The sequence below is a fragment of the Ovis canadensis genome, chromosome 5, assembly GCF_042477335.2.
Source record: "Ovis canadensis isolate MfBH-ARS-UI-01 breed Bighorn chromosome 5, ARS-UI_OviCan_v2, whole genome shotgun sequence".
NCBI lineage: Eukaryota > Metazoa > Chordata > Mammalia > Artiodactyla > Bovidae > Ovis > Ovis canadensis.
In genome coordinates, this window is record NC_091249.1 from 52,688,732 (window position 1) to 52,707,162 (window position 18,431).

Sequence of the window (18,431 nt, forward strand, 5' to 3'; positions counted from 1 at the left end):
TTTTTCAGACAATTCAGCCTTTATTTTTGAAAATAATTCTGTAGCTTAAACTCTTCTCCATGAACTGAGGTCAGGCAAGAAACAAACACACACACGTTGCTCTCCAACCCATCTGCATCCTGATCTGTGCACCCGGGGATGTTTGGGAGAGAAGGGAGGGAGGTTGGGTCGAATGGTCTTGGCTGCTGTACCTCACACTAAGAGGGCCTCCAGAAGCCAGGCTAGCATGAACTGTCGTAGAGCAACAGGGAAAGGACTGGTTTTTGGAAAGGACTGGATGGAGAGGAGGGAGGGGCAGTCTGTTTCTTAGAGGAAGAATGAGGGAGGGGTGCCCCAGCATCCAAGGCTTTCTCCCCACCACAGTGGACGAGCTGAGGGAATGTTCTGCTTTTTCCCTTCACCATTTCATCTTAGAATCATGAACTGCTGGGCTGCATAGAAAGAAGAGCTGAGAGGAGGTCAGAGATGGAGGAGAGGGGAAGAGAAATACAGGCAGGAGGCAGTAAACCCTGACAACCTAACAGCTCTATCCGGACCCTGACGATGATGAAACCCCTTTGGTTAGTCTCATTCCGGCACAGATACATCCCCTTCTCAATACAGCCCCCTAACCCTACTCCAATTGGGAGAAAGCGGAGATGGTCGGGGACAGGTACAGGAGGAGGGCTCATACTCTGGCTAGAAGAGCCAGGACAGGAAAAAGAGGCCTGATCAAGAGAACTAAAGTTGCCAACCTCTCCACTGATGCCCTAGGAGAAAACCTGGAATGTGGATGTGGGTGGCCATGATAAGCCCAAGTCCCTCCTACCACACAGTGGTTTCTTGCTTAATAACTCCCCCAACATATCCCAGAAAGGGTCCCTTGATCTGACCCCCTTGAGAATGAGAGAATAACCCTCATCTCATCATCTGTGCACTTGAATGCCACTCGGAAAAAGAAAAAAAAAGATAAATGGACCCAAGAGAGAAACACAGAGAGGACGATGAAGCCCAGGGACTGCGGTCCCATCTTAGGCCATGAGATGGCAAGGAGGGGGCCCACGATGGACACGCAGGTGCTGCTAATTCCAGCTAGGATCATAACCATCCCAGGTCTGGGGTGGGGCCAGGTGGACACGGCGGCCCCGGTACAGGAAGCTGACGATGCCCCGGTAGCCGGCCCTGGGGACACCAGACTTGAGGTCATCCATGACTCCCAGGGCCTTGGCAAAGGCCTTGAAGCTGTCCCTGCTCGTGTACTGCACTCGCACCTCCTGCAGCTCGCTCCGCTCACTGGTCCTCACTTTCTCCACCTGCAGCAGGGGAGCACCATAGACACGCGCAAGGAAATCCCTGTCGTAGGTCTCCTGTCGCAAGTACGACAGGTCCAGCTGGGTGAAGGGCACGAAGTGCTGGTTCAGCTTGATAAACTTGAGGTGCTGGTCAAAGAACTGCCCGTGGCTCACACCTTTGCGGCCAAAGGTCATTGTTCTGGAGATTTCGGGCCGCACGCAGGCCCGGCCCTGCCGCTGCTCTGGCCGGCGCATCCAGTCGTCCCAAAAGGCCTTGGGCCACTTGGGCTCCAGCTCAGCCCAGAGCTCAGCCAACAGCAACCAGCCCAGGCCAGGGAAAAAGTCTGTGCGGTACAGCAGTTCGGGCTTGCTGGAGTCTACCATCTGCTCCTTGCCATTGTCATTCCAGGCAGACACACACCAGAGGGAGGGGTCGGCCCTCAGCAATGGGTAAGTGGCCTGAAAGTACTCGAAGAAGTCTGGAGCCACCTCCAGATCATCCTCTACCACCACGGCTGCTGGGAACTTGAACTCGTGAAAGACCTGGCCCAGTGCCCAGCGGTAGTGCCGAGCAATCTTGTAGTAGCCCTGGAACTTTCGGTGGTCAGGTGGCACTGCAATGGTGCTCAGGTCGGGCTGCCGGATGTGCATGACAGCGCTGCCGTAGGAGGCGATAACCTGGGCTGTCTCCTCATGCCCGCAGTCCTGGCTGACAATGATGGGAAAGTGCTCAGCCGAAGGCCGGTAATTCAGCAGCTTGTCCAGGCAGCGCCGAACAGTGCTGCGGTCACAGGCGATGACCAGGATGGGGATTACAGCTGGTGGAGTGGTCACAGGCACTCGTGGCGGGACAGGCGGGGCCACGGTGGGTACCCTCCACCGCTGGCTCCACCTAGCATGGTGCTCCCTGATCTGTTGCAACAGGCCCCGCTGCCGCTCCAACTCCACCTCGGCGTCCTGGGCCAGGCGGATCACCTCTCGGGTGAGGCTGGCGGGGTCATCATCAAGAGCACTGTCTGAGGGTAGCCTGCCAGGCGCTGGGCGAGTCCAAAAGAAGAGGAGCAGCAGGGCGTTCCAGGCCACAAAGAGGATGGCGCCCCACAGCACAAGCCCTGCAGACTGCTTCTTCAGCATCCTGGCCCCCGCAAGGGAGGCGGGAAGGGTAGGGCTCAAGGCTGCCCTCAGCCTGCCTGGCTCACGCCCCCACGGTTCTAGATATGCTTCCTCTGGGCTCCAGGATTAGGAAGCAGCCATGCACCTGAGGAGAGGAGAAAAACAACCATCATCACAAGGCATGGGGCTGCTCTAGAGCAGAAGAGGGGGCAGAAACAGATGAAAAAGTTCAGGACAAGGAAGGCCGGGAGGTTAACTCCAGACCTCTCTTAGAAAAGAGCTACCCATTCCCTAATTCGGAGGGTCAATCTGCATGGAAGAACAGGATTAGGATAGCATGCTCCCCGGCTCCAAAATGAGTTTAATGAATCCTCTGAAAAGAAATGTGGGGTTTTTTTGGGGGGGAGTGGGGGAGCAGGATATGTAGAGAATGATGTTGGTGGAAGAGAGGAAGCAAAGGAACCCCACCCACCCCTTCTCTACCTGACAGATTTTGTTTACCATCTTCCATCCAGACCTTAGGAGAGGTGGGGGGGGTAAGACCATCTGCCTCCCGTTCCTCAAATCAAACTGCCCAAAGATTACTGATTTTAAAATTCTTAGTATTACACCTCAGGACTAAAGCCAGCACCATACCTAATAAGGAAGCACCAGAGGCATTCCCATGAAGGTCAGGGACCAGATCTACATGACTGTTTAACATTCTGTTGGAGGGATCAGCCAATGCAATTCGACTGCAGAATACAATTACAGGCAGAAGTACAAATGTGCTGATGCTATGAGAATATGACTGAAAACTCTACGAGAAACAATGTAAGTCCAACCCAAACAATCAAAAAATTGAGTCACGTAGTGGTAGATAAAAATTAATGTGCAAATATCAATAGCCTTCATATCCACAAATAATAACTCACTAAATAAACAACAAATGAGAAAACCTTATTTATAATAGCTATGAAATGATATGAAATGATACACTATTCAGGAATAAACAAGAAATATGCAAAAACCTACCGGAACTTATAATTCCTGAAAAGACAAAAGATGACTTAAATATCCCTTGTTCTTGGTTAGGACACCTCAGCTTCATCAAAAGTCTCAATAAAAATAGTTTTTGTACAGCTAGTCAAACTGGCACTGAAGTTCAAACAGAACACCTAGGAAAATGATGAAAATGAACAAGCTGTGAAGAGGGACTAGCTCTACCAGATATACTACACATTACAAAGCCTCTATAATTAAAAGTGTGTGACGCTGATCAGATCAAATCAGTCAATCCTAAAGGAAATCAACCCTGAATAGTCACTGGAAGGACTGGTGCTAAAGCTGAAACGCCAATAGTTTTTCCACCTGATGCAAAAAGCCAAGTCACTGGAAAAGATCCTTATGCTGGGAAAGCCAGAAGTCAGGAGGAGAAGGGGATGACAGGATGAGATGGTTGGATGGCATCACCAACTCAATGGACATGAGTTTGAGCAAGCTATGGGAGATGGTGAAGCAGAGGGAAGCCTAGCGTGCTGCAGTCCATGGGGGTCGCAAAGAGTCGGACACAACTGAGTGAATGAACAGCAACAACGTGGTGCTGATATGTAAACAAACAGATCATTCAAGGAATGGAAATTAAACAGATGCAAAGGAACAGAATTTCAACTACAGAAACAGACTCAAATACATATAGAAATCTAATGGATGATAAAGAGGATAATTAGAATTACTGGGGCAAAAAAATGGTCTTATTAATATTGTTATAACAACTATACAGGTATTTGCAAACAAAAATAAGATCTGTATACAAGAATAAATTTCAAGTGGACTAGATATTTAAGTAGAAAACTAAAAACATACAAGTGCTAAAAGAAGATTTATGTCAATCCCTCTATAGCTTAGCATAGGGAAAGGCTTTCTAAGTATGACTTAAAATACAGATGCAGTGATAAATAAAATGTTTTTGCATGGCTAAAAATACCATGTGTGCTCAGTTGCTAAGTTGTGTCTGACTCTTTTCGACCCTGTGGACTGTAGCCCCCCAGGCTCCTCTATCCATGGAATTTTCTAGGCAAGAATACTGGAGTGGGTTGCCACTTTCTTCTCCAAAAACACCATAACCAAGTCAAAAGAAGAATAACAAACTGGAAGAGAATATTTGAAACACACATCACAAATAAAAAGCCAATACCCTAAAAGACAAAGTTCTTAAAAACTGAGGGGAAAAAAAAAAGCCAAAAATTCCCTGTCTAAAACACTAGCATAACTCACACAAAAAAGTACTAAAATGGCCCATAGATGTCTGGAAAGTTGTTCAATTTCACTCATGATAAGAAAAATTCTAATTAAAACTATGCTAATGCCAAAGAATGCTCAAACTACCGCACAATTGCACTCGTCTCACATGCTAGTAAAGTAATGCTCAAAATTCTCCAAGCCAGGCTTCAGCAATACGTGAACCGTGAACTTCCTGATGTTCAAGGTGGTTTTAGAAAAGGCAAAGGAACCAGAGATCAAATTGCCAACATCCGCTGGATCATGGAAAAAGCAAAAGAGTTCCAGAAAAACATCTATTTCTGCTTTATTGACATGCCAATGCCTTTGACTGTGTAGATCACAATAAACTGTGGAAAATTCTGAAAGAGATGGGAATACCAGACCACCTAACCTACCTCTTGAGAAATCTGTATGCAGGTCAGGAAGCAACAGTTAGAAATAGACATGGAACAACAGACTAGTTCCAAATAGGAAAAGGAGTACATCTAGGCTGTATATTGTCATTCTGCTTATTTAACTTATATGGAGAGTACATCATGAGAAACGCTGGACTGGAAGAAACACAAGCTGGAATCAAGATTGCCAGGAGAAATATCAATAACCTCAGATATGCAGATGACACCACCCTTATGGCAGAAAGCGAAGAGGAACTAAAAAGCCTCTTGATAAAAGTGAAAGGGGAGAGTGAAAAAGTTGGCTTAAAGCTCAACATTCAAAAAACGAAGATCATGGCATCTGGTCTCATCACCTCATGGGAAATAGATGAGAAAACAGTGGAAACATTATCAGACTTTATTTTTTTGGGCTCCAAAATCATTGCAGATGGTGACTGCAGCCATGAAATTAAAAGACGCTTATTCCTTGGAAGAAAAGTTATGACCAACCTAGATAGTATATCCAAAAGCAGAGACATTACTTTGCTGAGTAAGGTCCGTCCAGTCAAGGCTATGGTTTTCCCAGTAGTCATGTATTGATGCGAGAGTTGGACTGTGAAGAAGGCTGAGCACTGAAGAATTGATGCTTTTGAACTGTGGTGTTGGAGAAGACTCTTGAGAGTCCCTTGGACTGCAAGGAGATCCAACCAGTCCATTCTGAAGGAGATCAGCCCTGGGATTTCTTTGGAAGGAATGATGCTAAAGCTGAAACTCCAGTACTTTGGCCACCTCATGTGAAGAGTTGACTCATTGGAAAAGACTCTGATGCTGGGAGGGGTTGGGGGCAGGAGGAGAAGGGGACGACAGAGGATGAGATGGCTGGATGGCATCACTGACTCGATGGACATGAATCTGAGTGAATTCCGGGAGCTGGTGATGGACAGGGAGGCCTGGCGTGCTGCGATTCATGGGGTTGCAAAGAGTCAGACACGACTGAGCAACTGAACTGAACTGAACTGAACTGAAGGTAACATTTCTGACCCATCACACTAGCAAATATCAAAAATTTGTCCAATTCTCATAATAGAATCAGTTTAAGAATAGAAGTTCTAATTTTGATGATTTCTAATTTTCAGGGTTTTTTTTTTTTTTGAAATGAATCATGTTTTTAGTGTTGTATGTAAGAAATCTTTGTTAAAGTCACAGAGATTTTTTTCCCTATGTTTTCTTTTTTATGTTTTACAGTTTTAAGTTTTACATTTACATTTATGATTCATTTTGAATTAGTTTTCCTATATGGTGTGACATAAAGAACTGAAGCCCTTTTAGAGTACTTTGGCAGTTTGTCAAAATGCTAAACAGAGATACCATGTGACCCAGTAAGTCCACTCCTACATATACATCCAAGAGAAATGAAAACAAATATCTATACAAAAAGCAATATAGAATGTTTGAGGGAGCTTTCTTCATAAGTGCCAAAAAGTGGAAACAACCCAAACACCCATCAGCATTGGAATACTGTGGCTTATCCATGGAATGGAATAATATTCAGCAATTAAAATGAAACATAAAAAATAAATAAAATGAATGAAACAAACTACTGATACATACAACACATAGACAAATCTCAAGATAATGCTGCAACACATGAAGGAATCCATACAGATCAGTGTCTGCCTGGCAGTGAGACCATCAGGGGAGGTGTTTCAAAGGGACACTAGGAAAATTCATGGGGGTGATAGTTTCAGGCTGCATACAGATGAACAAACTTCTGAAAATGCCCACTTCAAATACCTAAGGCTTACTGTATATCATTTATACCTCAATAAAACTTTTTAAAAAGATATTATTACATCAAATGACAAAATTAGAATGTAGACAGTAGATCAAAATATCAGTGTTGACTAGGTGATAACCACACTGTGGTTATATAAAAGAATATCCCAATGCTTATATAATACATGATGAAGTAATTAGGTACAGAGAGCCATGGTAGATGCAACTTCTCAAATGGTTCAGAACAAAAATATCAAGTATAAATATGAAGAGAAAATGGAGCAAAATGTTAATAGGCAGATCTGAGTAAAGGGAATTGAGAATCTTTATACCATTTTTATTCTTGCAACTTTTTAAATTTTGAAGTTATTTTCAAATAAAATCAAACAGGGACATAGCCCACAGCTCTGACTAGCTTTGTCCAATATGGCCCCAGCTGGACACATCAGAAGAACTGGGGACGATCTATTTGTCCTGAACTCTTCAACCATTCCACGGTCTGCCATGACACGACCTGCTCTCTGCCAGGCTCTGGGAAGGGACTGTGACACACAGCCAAGAAAAAGGCATGGTCCTGCCAGGCCCCTCTCTCTACCACACCCTTCAATGCCAGGACAGCTGCCATTCTGGACCATGTAACTTTCACCCTGGCATTCCTGTCTCTGGTCTCAACACTGCACACCCACAAGTTGCAGGTCTGCACTCTCTTGTGCTGGCTGCTCTGCCAGCTACCCTCTGCCTCACAGCCCAGTTCACTAAGCTAACCAAAATCTCGGGTCCCAGATTTCATCTCTGTGCTCCTGGGCTCTCAAGCAGGCCGATCCAGTATCCAATCAAAGGGCTCATCTTTAAGAGTCTCTAGAGCGAATGGATCCTGTCCCTCCTCTGAGACCCCTCCAGCCCCTGCAAGCACCACCACCTCCTTATCTTCCTTCCAGAAACCATCCACACTCACAGCGCCATAGCACCAGTCTTCTTAGAAGCCTCTGTTTCATTTTGTCATTAAATTTTCATTTTATCAGTGCTCATTCACCAATCAGGGTTTCCCAGAAAAGAAACACACAAAGATTCCCAGTTTTTCCTCCCTCTGCCTGAGGATGTGGTCAATGTTGGAATCCCTAACCCTCCATGTCCTGCCTCCCAACTGACTGGATAGGAAAAGACTTCAGGCAGAAGGATAGGGGAAAGAAAAGAGAAACTGAACTCCATCAGCTCAAGTGTTGGTTTCAGGGCTGGAGGAACAAGCCTGTCTCAGACTCATCAATGAGCCACCTCAGGCCAAGAGGCTCTCAGAATGGTGACAAAACCCCAGGGACTGTATCGTCTCCATCCTCACTCTTTTCCGGACATTAGAACTAGGCGGCCCACACCCACTACCCCGAGGCCTAGAAGACCTCCCCACCACCCTTCTAAGCCAGGCAGATCAAAGCAATCTTCTCAGCCCCTCAGATTGTATCCTTAGCAAGTCTATAAACCTTGTGAATGGCTCGACAGCCCATAGCAAACAGTTGCCCCAAGCCACCAGGCCTCCAACTTAGCGCTCAGGCCTTTGTTCTCCACTCCACAACCCTTTCCTCTAAATTCTCAAACAGAACTTGCTTCTCTTGCCATCTGAGTACAGGACATAACTATTCCCAGGCCCACCTGTTTTCCACACAGACTCTCCCACAGTCCCAGTGCCATTTCCTACTACTTCTCCCCTTATTCTCCAGAGCATGATCCTCTACTCTGTCTAGAAGTTAGTGGTGTGTGAATACACAAACGCACACACTCTCCAGCAAATGGCTGTGCCCATGGGATGAGACAGTCCAGCTTTTGGCCAACAGAGCCCATGCACTCATCCAGGAAGCGCTGCTGCTCCAAGTCCTACCGTTTGGAGGGTATGGCAGTAATAAGAGCAAGTCAAACAGCCCAGGGCAATGCTTGCGCATCACCCTGAGTTTTTTCTCATTGCTGAGACTCAATTTTCCCGCCTCTAAGTTGGAAATGGTGGTAGAATACCTCATTGGGTTGCTCTGAGGATTGGGTGAGATAATTCTCATTAAGTGTTTAAACAGTGCCTGGCATATGACAAGGTAAGTGCTAGCCCATCACTTGTCTGTCTCCTCTCTTGGTGGTTCCCGCCTCTGCACCACTCTACTAGATTCCTTCCAGGGTCCAAACCCCCAAGCCTGCCTCAGGGCCTTTGCATGTGCCTGTATGCCTGGTCTGTTCTTCCCTCTCCTTCACCTAGTGGGTTCTGACTCACATCTCGCCGGACACCTTCCCAGATACCGTCGGCCCATGTGAGGTCCACCTCCCCTTCACAACCATCAGCACCAGCACAACCCTGTGCTCAGTATCTGTCAAATCCTCTCAGCTACATGCTACTTGAGGCGGACCAGCTTCCCCAGTGCTGCCAAGCTGCTATGCTAGGATCCTCAACATTCAAGAGATATGCCTGTAGCAAAAAAGTGACTTTCATGTGTATGTCACACACCTACAATCACTTAACTGTAATTCCTAAGTCCAGAAAGTGTTGAAAAACAGAAGTTTTCCACACTTGTTTGGCATAACCTCATTTGGAGAAATCTAATCTAATGTGAGGCTACTTATAGCCTTTATATATCCCATTCATATATTTTGCTACAGAAATAAACATGCTGGACTACAGTATGCTGCTCCAGATCTCGGACTATATCATAAATGTACCAGGTCATCTTTTTTAATCCAAAAATTTCTGAATTCTGAAACCTATCCAGCCCCAAGAATTTCAGAATTATTAAAGTGGAAGAGAGAGTTTATTCTTTTACTGCCATCATCCCATTTCAAGATCTCAAACCCTTTAACCTGACTGGGTTTCTCAGCTGGTCCACCTATCACTAACTTTGCTTCCCTTTAAGCAACCTTCCCAATAGCAACAGAGCATACTTCTTAAAGTACACACCTGGTCACAACACTCACCTGCCTTAAAAACCATACTGCCACTACCCACAGAATAAAATTCAAAATCATTATTATGATACACAGGGCCTTCACAACAAACTGACTCAAACATCCCTTTCAATCTCACCTCCAACCACTAACTCCATGAACTGCATACTCTGGCCTCAACAGGCTACTTACCTCCCCCAGTAAGTACACTTTACACACTGTTGTCTCTGCTCTGGCTGGTCCTGCATGCTGAAATCATCTAAAGCCCCATCGACAAGCACTATACCTCCTAAGAACCCAGTCTGGGTGAGTACTTCTTTAACATCCAGGCAGACTCAGGCTTCCCACAGCTATACTTCCACCATACTCTCTCCACACCTCCTGCCTTCCGTCCCCACACTGTAATAGAATCTGTGGCTGTACTTACCTGACTCTCACCTTACTCCTCAGAAAAAAAGGCTCTGTGACCTCTAAACCTATTACAGTGCTTGGCACATGTATGAAGTTCAAGTAGTTAGATGGAGGACATTATTAACTAAACTGGGGAGAAAGACCAAATTAGAAGCCTAACAGTGAAGGATTACATTTTTCAAAGTTGATTACAAAACATCCCATTCTACATGCTCTTCTTACAAAGTGACAATGACATGCCTCCCTCCAGAGCTGGGGGCTGGGGGGGAGGGGGGCGGGCAGGGATAGCAGGTGGGATCAATGTTCCCTCTCTCTGAGCTGTGACTACAGAGGAAGTGATGATTATGTGACTTCTTAAGACCAGTTCATGAAAGTCAACACAGTTGCTACTTGATGCTCCTTGATGCCTATTGTTGGAACCCAGCCACTAAGGTAAGAGGAAGCCCAACCACATGGACTAGATACCTTCCAAGTATTCTGGCTGACAGCCACAGCTAAGGTCAGCTGACAGTCAGCAACAGATAGTAGACATGAGAGGAAGCCTTCCAGATGATTCCAGCCCCAGCCACATCTAACTGCAACTACACAAAAGACCAGAAGCAAAATGACATAGCTGAGACGGGAATAAAATGATTCAGCTGTTTTAAGCCACTAGGTTTTAGGGTGATTTGTTATGTAGCAATGAGTATCTGAAACGATGAGTGAAGCAGAATCTTCAAGTAGCCTTGATACAAAGGGCAAGTGTTCCTTCTGCCATCTGTACACGAGAGTCCAAATTTTGAGGTCCTGCCCCTATATGTATATTAGATATACATTAGATATTTACTGATGAATAATAAAAAATACCTAATGGCTTAAAACAAGAGCAATCATTTCTTCTCTGTTGGTTTCTACGAGTAAGGAATTTGGACACTGGGGCACAAAGGAGATGACCTGCCTCTGCACCATGATGTCTGCGACTTCAGCTAGAAGACTCCTCTAACGGCTTAGTTTCTCATATGTTGGCAGGTTGCTGTTGGTGTTGGCGGAGATGTCAGCTGGAGTCACCTCCATGTGGCCTCTCTGCATGGTGTGGACTTCCTCTGAGCATGAGGCTGAACTCCAAACAGTGACTGTCTGAAGAAAGAGCGCGAGTAAAAGTGCATCCTTTCCATGACCCAACCTTGCATCACTCCTGACTCATTCACTGGTCAGGGGTATCATGAGTCCTGCCTACATTCAAGGGAAATAGAAATGCAGCTGCCACAGCCAGGTGGCAGGAGGGCAGTGTCCTACGGTAACAACTGGAGAATGGGATGTTTAAGGTTGTGGCCGTTGGGGAAAATACAATCGGACACACCTTCCTTTTCTAAAATAGAACAGTCCTTAACCTTGACCTGAATACCTGATGTTCTGTTATCAATGACATTTGCCTACAAAGCACAAACTCAAACTCAAACTTTGTTTTGCCAGAGTTTTCACTGCTCCTTCAGGGAAGTGACACAGCTGGTCCATACCACCAAGTACAAAGACCAAGTACACTGTGGTGGGAATGAGGAATGAGCCTTTTTAGTGAATAAGACGCTCAATCAAAACCCTGAAGGCTCTGGGCAGGTCCCACCAACTCCTGTAAGTCTCAGTTTTTTTTCTTCTGAAGAACTGCCTCGGAGCTGTAAGAACCCTTTCTAACACTCTGATTCCTATAGTATTCTCTAGCCAGTCCTCTCTCTATAGCAAAAAAAAAAAAAAAAAAAATTAAAAAAAGGTGTTTTTTAAACAGCAAGAGAACACCAGATAGTCAAAAATGAGCAAAAATGGATAAGTCTTACTTATTTTTTAGAAAGCATGGAAATGAATGTTGACAGACCTTCCTATCTGTCTTGCTTAGCATGTTAAAAAGCACTGCATAAAAAAAACCAAGAAAGTATATACACGCCAGAGATAATGGAGACTTAATTGAATTACTTTTTTGTTCATTATTAGACCTCCTCTAATAATGTATCCTCCTGTATCTTGCACCAGGCTCCATAATTTCAAAAGGATGGAAGAACTGAAAGGGAGTCAGAGAAGATACACTAAATAATTCAAGGACTTAAGAGAATGAGACCTAGAGAGAAGGGATACAGGTTATTCGTCCTGGAAAAGGCTAACGGGATATATGATGCTAGTGCAGCAAAAAAGCACAAAGCCTTGGGAAACCAAGTAACCCTGAGTAGTCGCTTGTGCCTTCGGTCCTGCATTTGTACAGGGAGAGGCTTGATGTGGATCATCTCCAAGGTCTCTGGGATCTGATGACAAAAAGAACAGTACTAACTTCCTCAATGTCCCAAACAGGAAATGAGTTTAACCTGTCACATCCGCCACTGAGGTTAAACACACTACTTTGCTTTCTAATCTTAGAAAAGGACCTGGTGGGGAATCCAAGAGAGCTCAATAGTCTCGGAATAGACGCAGACGCGGGGTGGGGCGGGGGGTGTAAGCATCTAAGAGAAAAGGCTACATGGTCTGAAACGACAGAAGAGAAAGCTGGACAATCTTAGCCAGTTGATGTTCGTACAGCAAAGACTAATTAAATACATTACAGGGGCAAATGTTAACCAAGGTAGAGCCTTTTACTCCGCGGCTCACTGTCCTCAGGAAACACAGACTAGCTGGCCCCAGCCCTTCTGCTCGGGAGTTTGTAAGATGGGGGCCCTGCACGCCTCAGGGCCCCCTACTTCACACACATTAGCAAACAAGTAGGAGCAAATTTTCTTGACAATTTACTTATTTCCACATTGAGTCAATTCTTCCTCCGAGCTGTTGAGAAAGAACCCCTAATAACTTTTGGAAAGGACTCTGGGGTGGAGTCTGAGGAAAAGCCATCTCGGATTCCTCTCCCCAACCCTCTCCAGCAACATCAGCTCCTCCAAGCCCCGCACCCAAGTCCGCCCGGAGGATGAATTTCACAACCGGCCCCCTCCTCGCGGAGCCCGCCCTCTCTCCAACAGCTGGGGGCCCGGGATTCCGCAAACGGAACGCAAGAGTTCCACTTCCCGGCTCAGGAGGGGCGCGCGGCCATGACCCCGGGTGGCCCGGGCCAATTTCCTCTTGCTGGGGCTCTCAGGCACCGAAGCTGTCGCGGGACACAGAGGGATTGGAAAGCGGCAGCCTCTCAAGTCGGGACCCGAGTCCCGAAGCGCCCTCTCCCCTCCGGCGGGGCCTCCTTCAGTCAGACCTCAATCCCCTTCCGGGAACAAACCCCAGAACTGACGGATGCCGGCGTTCCCTGGCTCCCACTTACCAGGTCCTTCCAACTTCCCGGCCCTGAACTTGGCCCGCCCCGAAGCGTGGGGAGCGAGCCGGGTGTCCCGGCGCGTTCAAGGAGCTCGCGCGGCTGCGGGCGCCTTCCGCCCGGCCGGCCCTTCTCGCAGCGCGCCGGGCCCGGAGAGCCGGGCGGGCAACGTGGCCCTTCCCCGGGGAGGGCGGGGCGGGGCGGGCCGAGGCGGGCCGAGGGGCGGAGCTGTCTGCCCTAACTCGCCCAGGGCCCCTTCTCCCCAGGTCGTCTCCACCGCCCGATCTCTCAGAACGACTCGAGGTCTGGACACCCCAAGTTTTCCGGGGTCCCCAACTTCGGGAGATGTAGTGGAGATAACTGTTACTATTGGGCCCTTCGCTGCTCACAATCGCAACTCCACGGGTCAATACCCACCAAACCAATTAGGCTTAATCCATTCCAGTCCAGACTTCTCGAGTCTCCCCGCCCAGCCCCAGCCACAGAGCAGAATCTCGTGGAACTTAGGGGAACAGCCCTGCCAGAGGTAGGCCGAGCAGTTTACCTCAGTAGTGCGTTTGCCAAACCCAAAGCCAAGAATCTGGGGGCCTGCTCCCCCAGCCGCTGGCTTCCGGGAGGGAGGAGTCCAGGGCATCACAGAGGCTGCAGCTTACAGGGAAGTGAGAACAAGAACCCCAGGGAGGAAACACTTCCAGTCAAAATTGAGAAAGAGCAAGCTGGCTTCCCTCACCCACCCTTGCTTTTGTTTTTTCTTTCGGGGTAGATAATGCTGTTAATTCGAAGTAAAAAAGAAACAGACAGACCTTTCCCTACGGGAGAACCATTAGACCCAAAGAGGAAATGAAGGCCTCAAGCAGGCTTTGGGGTAGACCTGTGAAAGGGGGTAGGGGGAACCCTGGCAAAGCCTAGATACCTGTATCTGACCCTAAGAAGTGAAGGTGGGACGCTAAGAACTACCGGTTACTCAGGCAGATAACTTTCCTGAGAAGGACTGGGCCCAGAGCCAGCACTACCATGTGACCAAGACACACTGTTCTGGCACCAGCACCTGCCCCCATCCACATCCCTCCCCTGTGTTTCAGAGCACAGAGCAGTCTGGAACTTCGTGGTGTGTGGTTACTGACATCACTCACTAACTTGTTTCTAAGTGAAACTAGGAATTGTGTGGCGGTTTAAAGAAACAAAGGCAGGATATGACCTAAAATTCCCTGCATGGGGGTAAGGAGCTAAAACAAAATTGCAGTGGCCTTTACATGCACCTGCAGTGGCCTTCACATGCACCTACACCCTACCCCACCCCCAGCCTCTCCTTTAACCCTAGCAGCTCTGCAGAATATACACTGTCATCTCACTCTACAGATGTAGTATAGTCTGAGGCTCAAGCTAAGTCCCAATTTGCTGAAGGTCACAAGACCTAATGAGGCTCATGGCTAGGTTTTAGACCCAGGCAGTCCTACTTCCAAGATGGCACTCATTCCCTCTTCTCATGCAGCCTTGAGTGTTTGAGATAGCTGTGTGTCCAGCATGACAAGCACATAGTGGGGCAGCAGGGAAATCCTGCAGTTGGAGCCTGGTCCTAAAGGAGAAGAGTGAAAGAAGAGCTGACACCTCAGTGGCGCTGGACTCTGTGTGTGTCCAGGGTCTCTAGTTTAGTTGATTGTGTGGACTGTGGCAAGAGATGGGAGTCCACACTTACGGGCCAGTCAGCAGCCAATGTTTCTGTATCTCTGCCCTCTCTCTAAGCTTTTCCTCACGAGGGGAACATGGGATTATTACATACTAATACTCCATGTCAAAGCAAGAGGGAAAACCATAGTTTCCTAAAACTGGGAAAAGTTGGGAAACACTGTGTATCCAAGATATCAGAAGCTAAGATCACTGTCCCAGGACAAAGGCCAGAGTAGAGTGCTGAAAGGTGAGGAAACCAATTAGTGCAGAATATGTCAGATTCCCATCTCTATCAATCATCCTCCTCTATCTAAGGCTGTTCAGTGGGAAAGAGGAAAGATAACTGTGTACCAAAACTCACATCCCATCACTATAACCCTCTGTTTAAATTTCAAGGCTCACAGAAGATCTAAGAGTAGAAATTTCCTGACTGTCCCCAAACAAAGGACCTGGTTAGAGAGGCAGGATGAGCTGAATTCTTGGATGGAAGCAAAAGAAAACATTTGTTCTGAGAGGCAAGAAGCCAGGGTGATGAGTGCCAAACTGACCTGGGAAGAGGCCCTGGGCTCCTGATGGATATTTCATGGAGAAGGGTTATAGGGGAAGAAGGGCAGAAACAAGGAGCCAAGTGCCTGAATTCTGGGGATGAAACTGGGATTGGATTCTGTGAAAATGGAAGAATAGGAAGTTCTGGTCCTAGTCACTACTCCCAAAAAAGGAGAGGATAGACAAGAAGGAAGTGAAACTTTTCTCAGGAAACTGCCCTCCCATAAACAATGCCCAAGATATCCTGAGTTTTTGTATAATTTGCAAAGAATTCATGCTCTGGACATAAGACAGATCTTAGCTTGAAACCATAAGCAGAAATAAAAGCAAAGTTTTAAATCAATGATGTATCTATTTTACCCCTCTTACTTCCTCCCAATACCTCTACTCCCCTCGACAACACAGAAACTCAGCTCACCAAAATCAAAGAAAAGAGAAAAGATTAACACAATAATCACTGAGCAACGGCTATTAAATGGAACTTTGATTAGTCACCTACAATTCCTTTTGGAAAAAAGGGTATAAATAAATTTAGTTACAACATACACACAACATGTGGTTTACTGGTCCTGGCTAAGTGGCTGAACACCCAGTGAGTGCTGTGCCCTGGCATCATGGTGCCCTTTGAGAAGGCTGATGGCTGTGTCAAGAGGACTGTCTTGTCAAAGGGTCAGGCTGAGGGAAGGACTACTGCTTTTGCTGGAAACAATAGGGGAGAGGAATTTTGGCTCACTCTAAGAAGGAAACATCTTACCAGAGAGGCTGTCTGACAGGGCCCTCGAGTTCTCCTCCCTGGAGGTTTGCAGCAGAATCCCAATGGCCCTTGTCAGGTCAGATACTATAGAGGCAGCACAGAACTGGGCAGGCGATCACAGCATCTGCCACTTCATACTTAGGCGAGCCCTGCCTGCTCAGGGCTTCTGTAGCTTCCCCTCACGCATCAAACTGGGAGAATAATCCCTGCTCTGTTCTCCTCACAACAATGTGGTGATGAAAAGCTGACACAACACAACAGCCTGGACACTTCACATAATGTAAGCACTGTACAAATACAGCATGACTCTGTGGTACTTCAAGTGCTTCGAAGCACTCACAGGCCTCCTAGGCAGGATGAGGGCCTGGGGCCACATATCCCTGAGGGATCACTGTGATCCCAGTGTCTAAGCAAAGAATAGCACCAGGAATTTGGTGGGCAAAGCTAGGGAAGGTGACAGACCCACCCTATAGTAGAAGCCCAGCCTCAAACGAGCTATCTCAGACATCAGACTAGAGAAGAAATACCTAGGACCAGGAAGCCACCTAGGTCTGCCTGCCCAGCCCTCAGGCCACTGGGGGCCTCACAGACTCCTATGGAAAAGAAGGAAGGGAGAAAGAAAGAAACCAAGTCATAAATACACGCTTTTCAGCTTGCAAATGCCCACTGAATATGAGGCCTAGGTGTTACACAGCTAGTGAGAGGCAAAGAGATGCTAGAAGCCAAGCTTCCTACCCTTTGCCCAGTCCGCTGTATCCTGTCTATCAAAATTTCCATCACCTCTCCTTTCTGCTGTTGTTGTCACTCAGAAAAGCAGGCATCTTGGGATAGGTAAATTGGAATTCAAGGAAGGAACGGAAGGCAAGAAGGTAAGATGAACAGCTTCTGCTTTATATGGGAATAGAGCCTGCAAAAATATAGAAGGCTAAACAATGGCAGTCTGAAAAACACTGTCACTTCAAAGAGCAGGACAGATGACCAGGATGTGGCATAGAAAGGAAAGGCCCTCACTCCAAGAAATGGAGCTCCATCTACTAACAGACACTTGGTCCTTGAGACTTACACTTCTCTCCACCTCTCTTTGGTCTGCTACCCCAAAGAGGCACACATGCCTAGCAGACTGGAGAGCTCTGAGAGCCAACAAGGTATCTGGCAGAATCCCTCAATCTGAGCTCTCTTTGAACCCATGCACCTTTGCCACCACTTCATGATAGGAGGTATTGGCTAGTAGCAAAGGGATGAGACAAATTCAGGACAGACTTTTAATTAAGCACAAATAAGACTTTTGCCAGAACACTAATTCAATAAATGAACAGAAGTCCTAATTCAGTTTTTCTCCATGCAACTATACAAGCATATCAAGCAATAACAATGTCACTCTGCCACATGTACATGGCCCTGGATGAAAAATCTAGATTCTGAAAAATCTATCATTTCATTTGTTCCTTGCAAACAACCTGTGAGGGACTTGGAAAGTTAGTTGTCCCCATTTTGCAAGTGAAGAGAACATGGCATAGCTTAACTGACATATCTAGTGGTTGTACACTAAGAATGGCAGAGTTAGGACACAAATCCTGATTCCCAAACCTATGTTCTGTTCCTCTGCTCTTACAGTGAGGTTTCACAGCCTACATTTCCTTAAAGGGGAAGGACGAGAGGCAACTTAGGAGGTATTCCAGACCATCTGCTACCTGCCCCCACCTATTAGCTCTATTAGCCCCTACCTGCAGCTCTATTTAGTTAGCTCTCCAAAACACAGCAGTCTGCCTCAGCCTGGATAATCCATTCCAGAGTTGTATTTAGCCCAAACTGACTTGGAATCCTATTACCCAAGTGGGGAAAAAGCCCTGACAAGTAATCTAATACAACCTCCCTAAAGAGGCCTAAAGTCTTTTTATGTTCTCCTTGGTCTAACCTCACCACTGCCATTGCTCACAACTCCTTTCAAGGTACTCTATCTGGGTAAGGAGCTACTGGGAACAAGCCTGCACCCTGAGAGGAAAGGAGAGGTGAAGTTTCCTGTGTACCCATCAGGGTAAGAGTTCTCATCAGGGTATTTTCTGAATGGCAGTGTCCCCGGACTCGCCCCA

General features: G+C 46.8%; 2 protein-coding genes across 6 annotated transcripts in view; both read right to left on the minus strand.

Moving 5' to 3' along the window:
- Window positions 1-18,431, minus strand: part of LOC138441214 (olfactory receptor 2Y1-like) — a 63,847-nt gene that overhangs the window by 45,271 nt on the left and 145 nt on the right. The gene's annotated exons all lie outside the window — the stretch shown is intronic.
- MGAT1 (alpha-1,3-mannosyl-glycoprotein 2-beta-N-acetylglucosaminyltransferase) overlaps window positions 1-18,431 on the minus strand; it is a 20,006-nt gene continuing 1,575 nt past the window's right edge. Inside the window, exons 1-3 of one of the 5 annotated variants that reach the window (XM_069591848.1) lie at window positions 13,383-13,580; window positions 11,058-11,236; window positions 1-2,529 (exon numbers count right to left, since the gene is read on the minus strand). In XM_069591848.1, coding sequence (XP_069447949.1) covers window positions 1,062-2,405 — 1,344 coding nt within the window. In that variant the 5' untranslated portion in view covers window positions 2,406-2,529; window positions 11,058-11,236; window positions 13,383-13,580 and the 3' untranslated portion in view covers window positions 1-1,061. Of the gene's footprint in view, window positions 2,530-3,398; window positions 3,542-11,057; window positions 11,237-13,382; window positions 13,581-18,431 lie in introns of those variants that run through there. The other 4 variants (XM_069591847.1, XM_069591850.1, XM_069591845.1 and 1 more) reach the window with 4 other exon arrangements.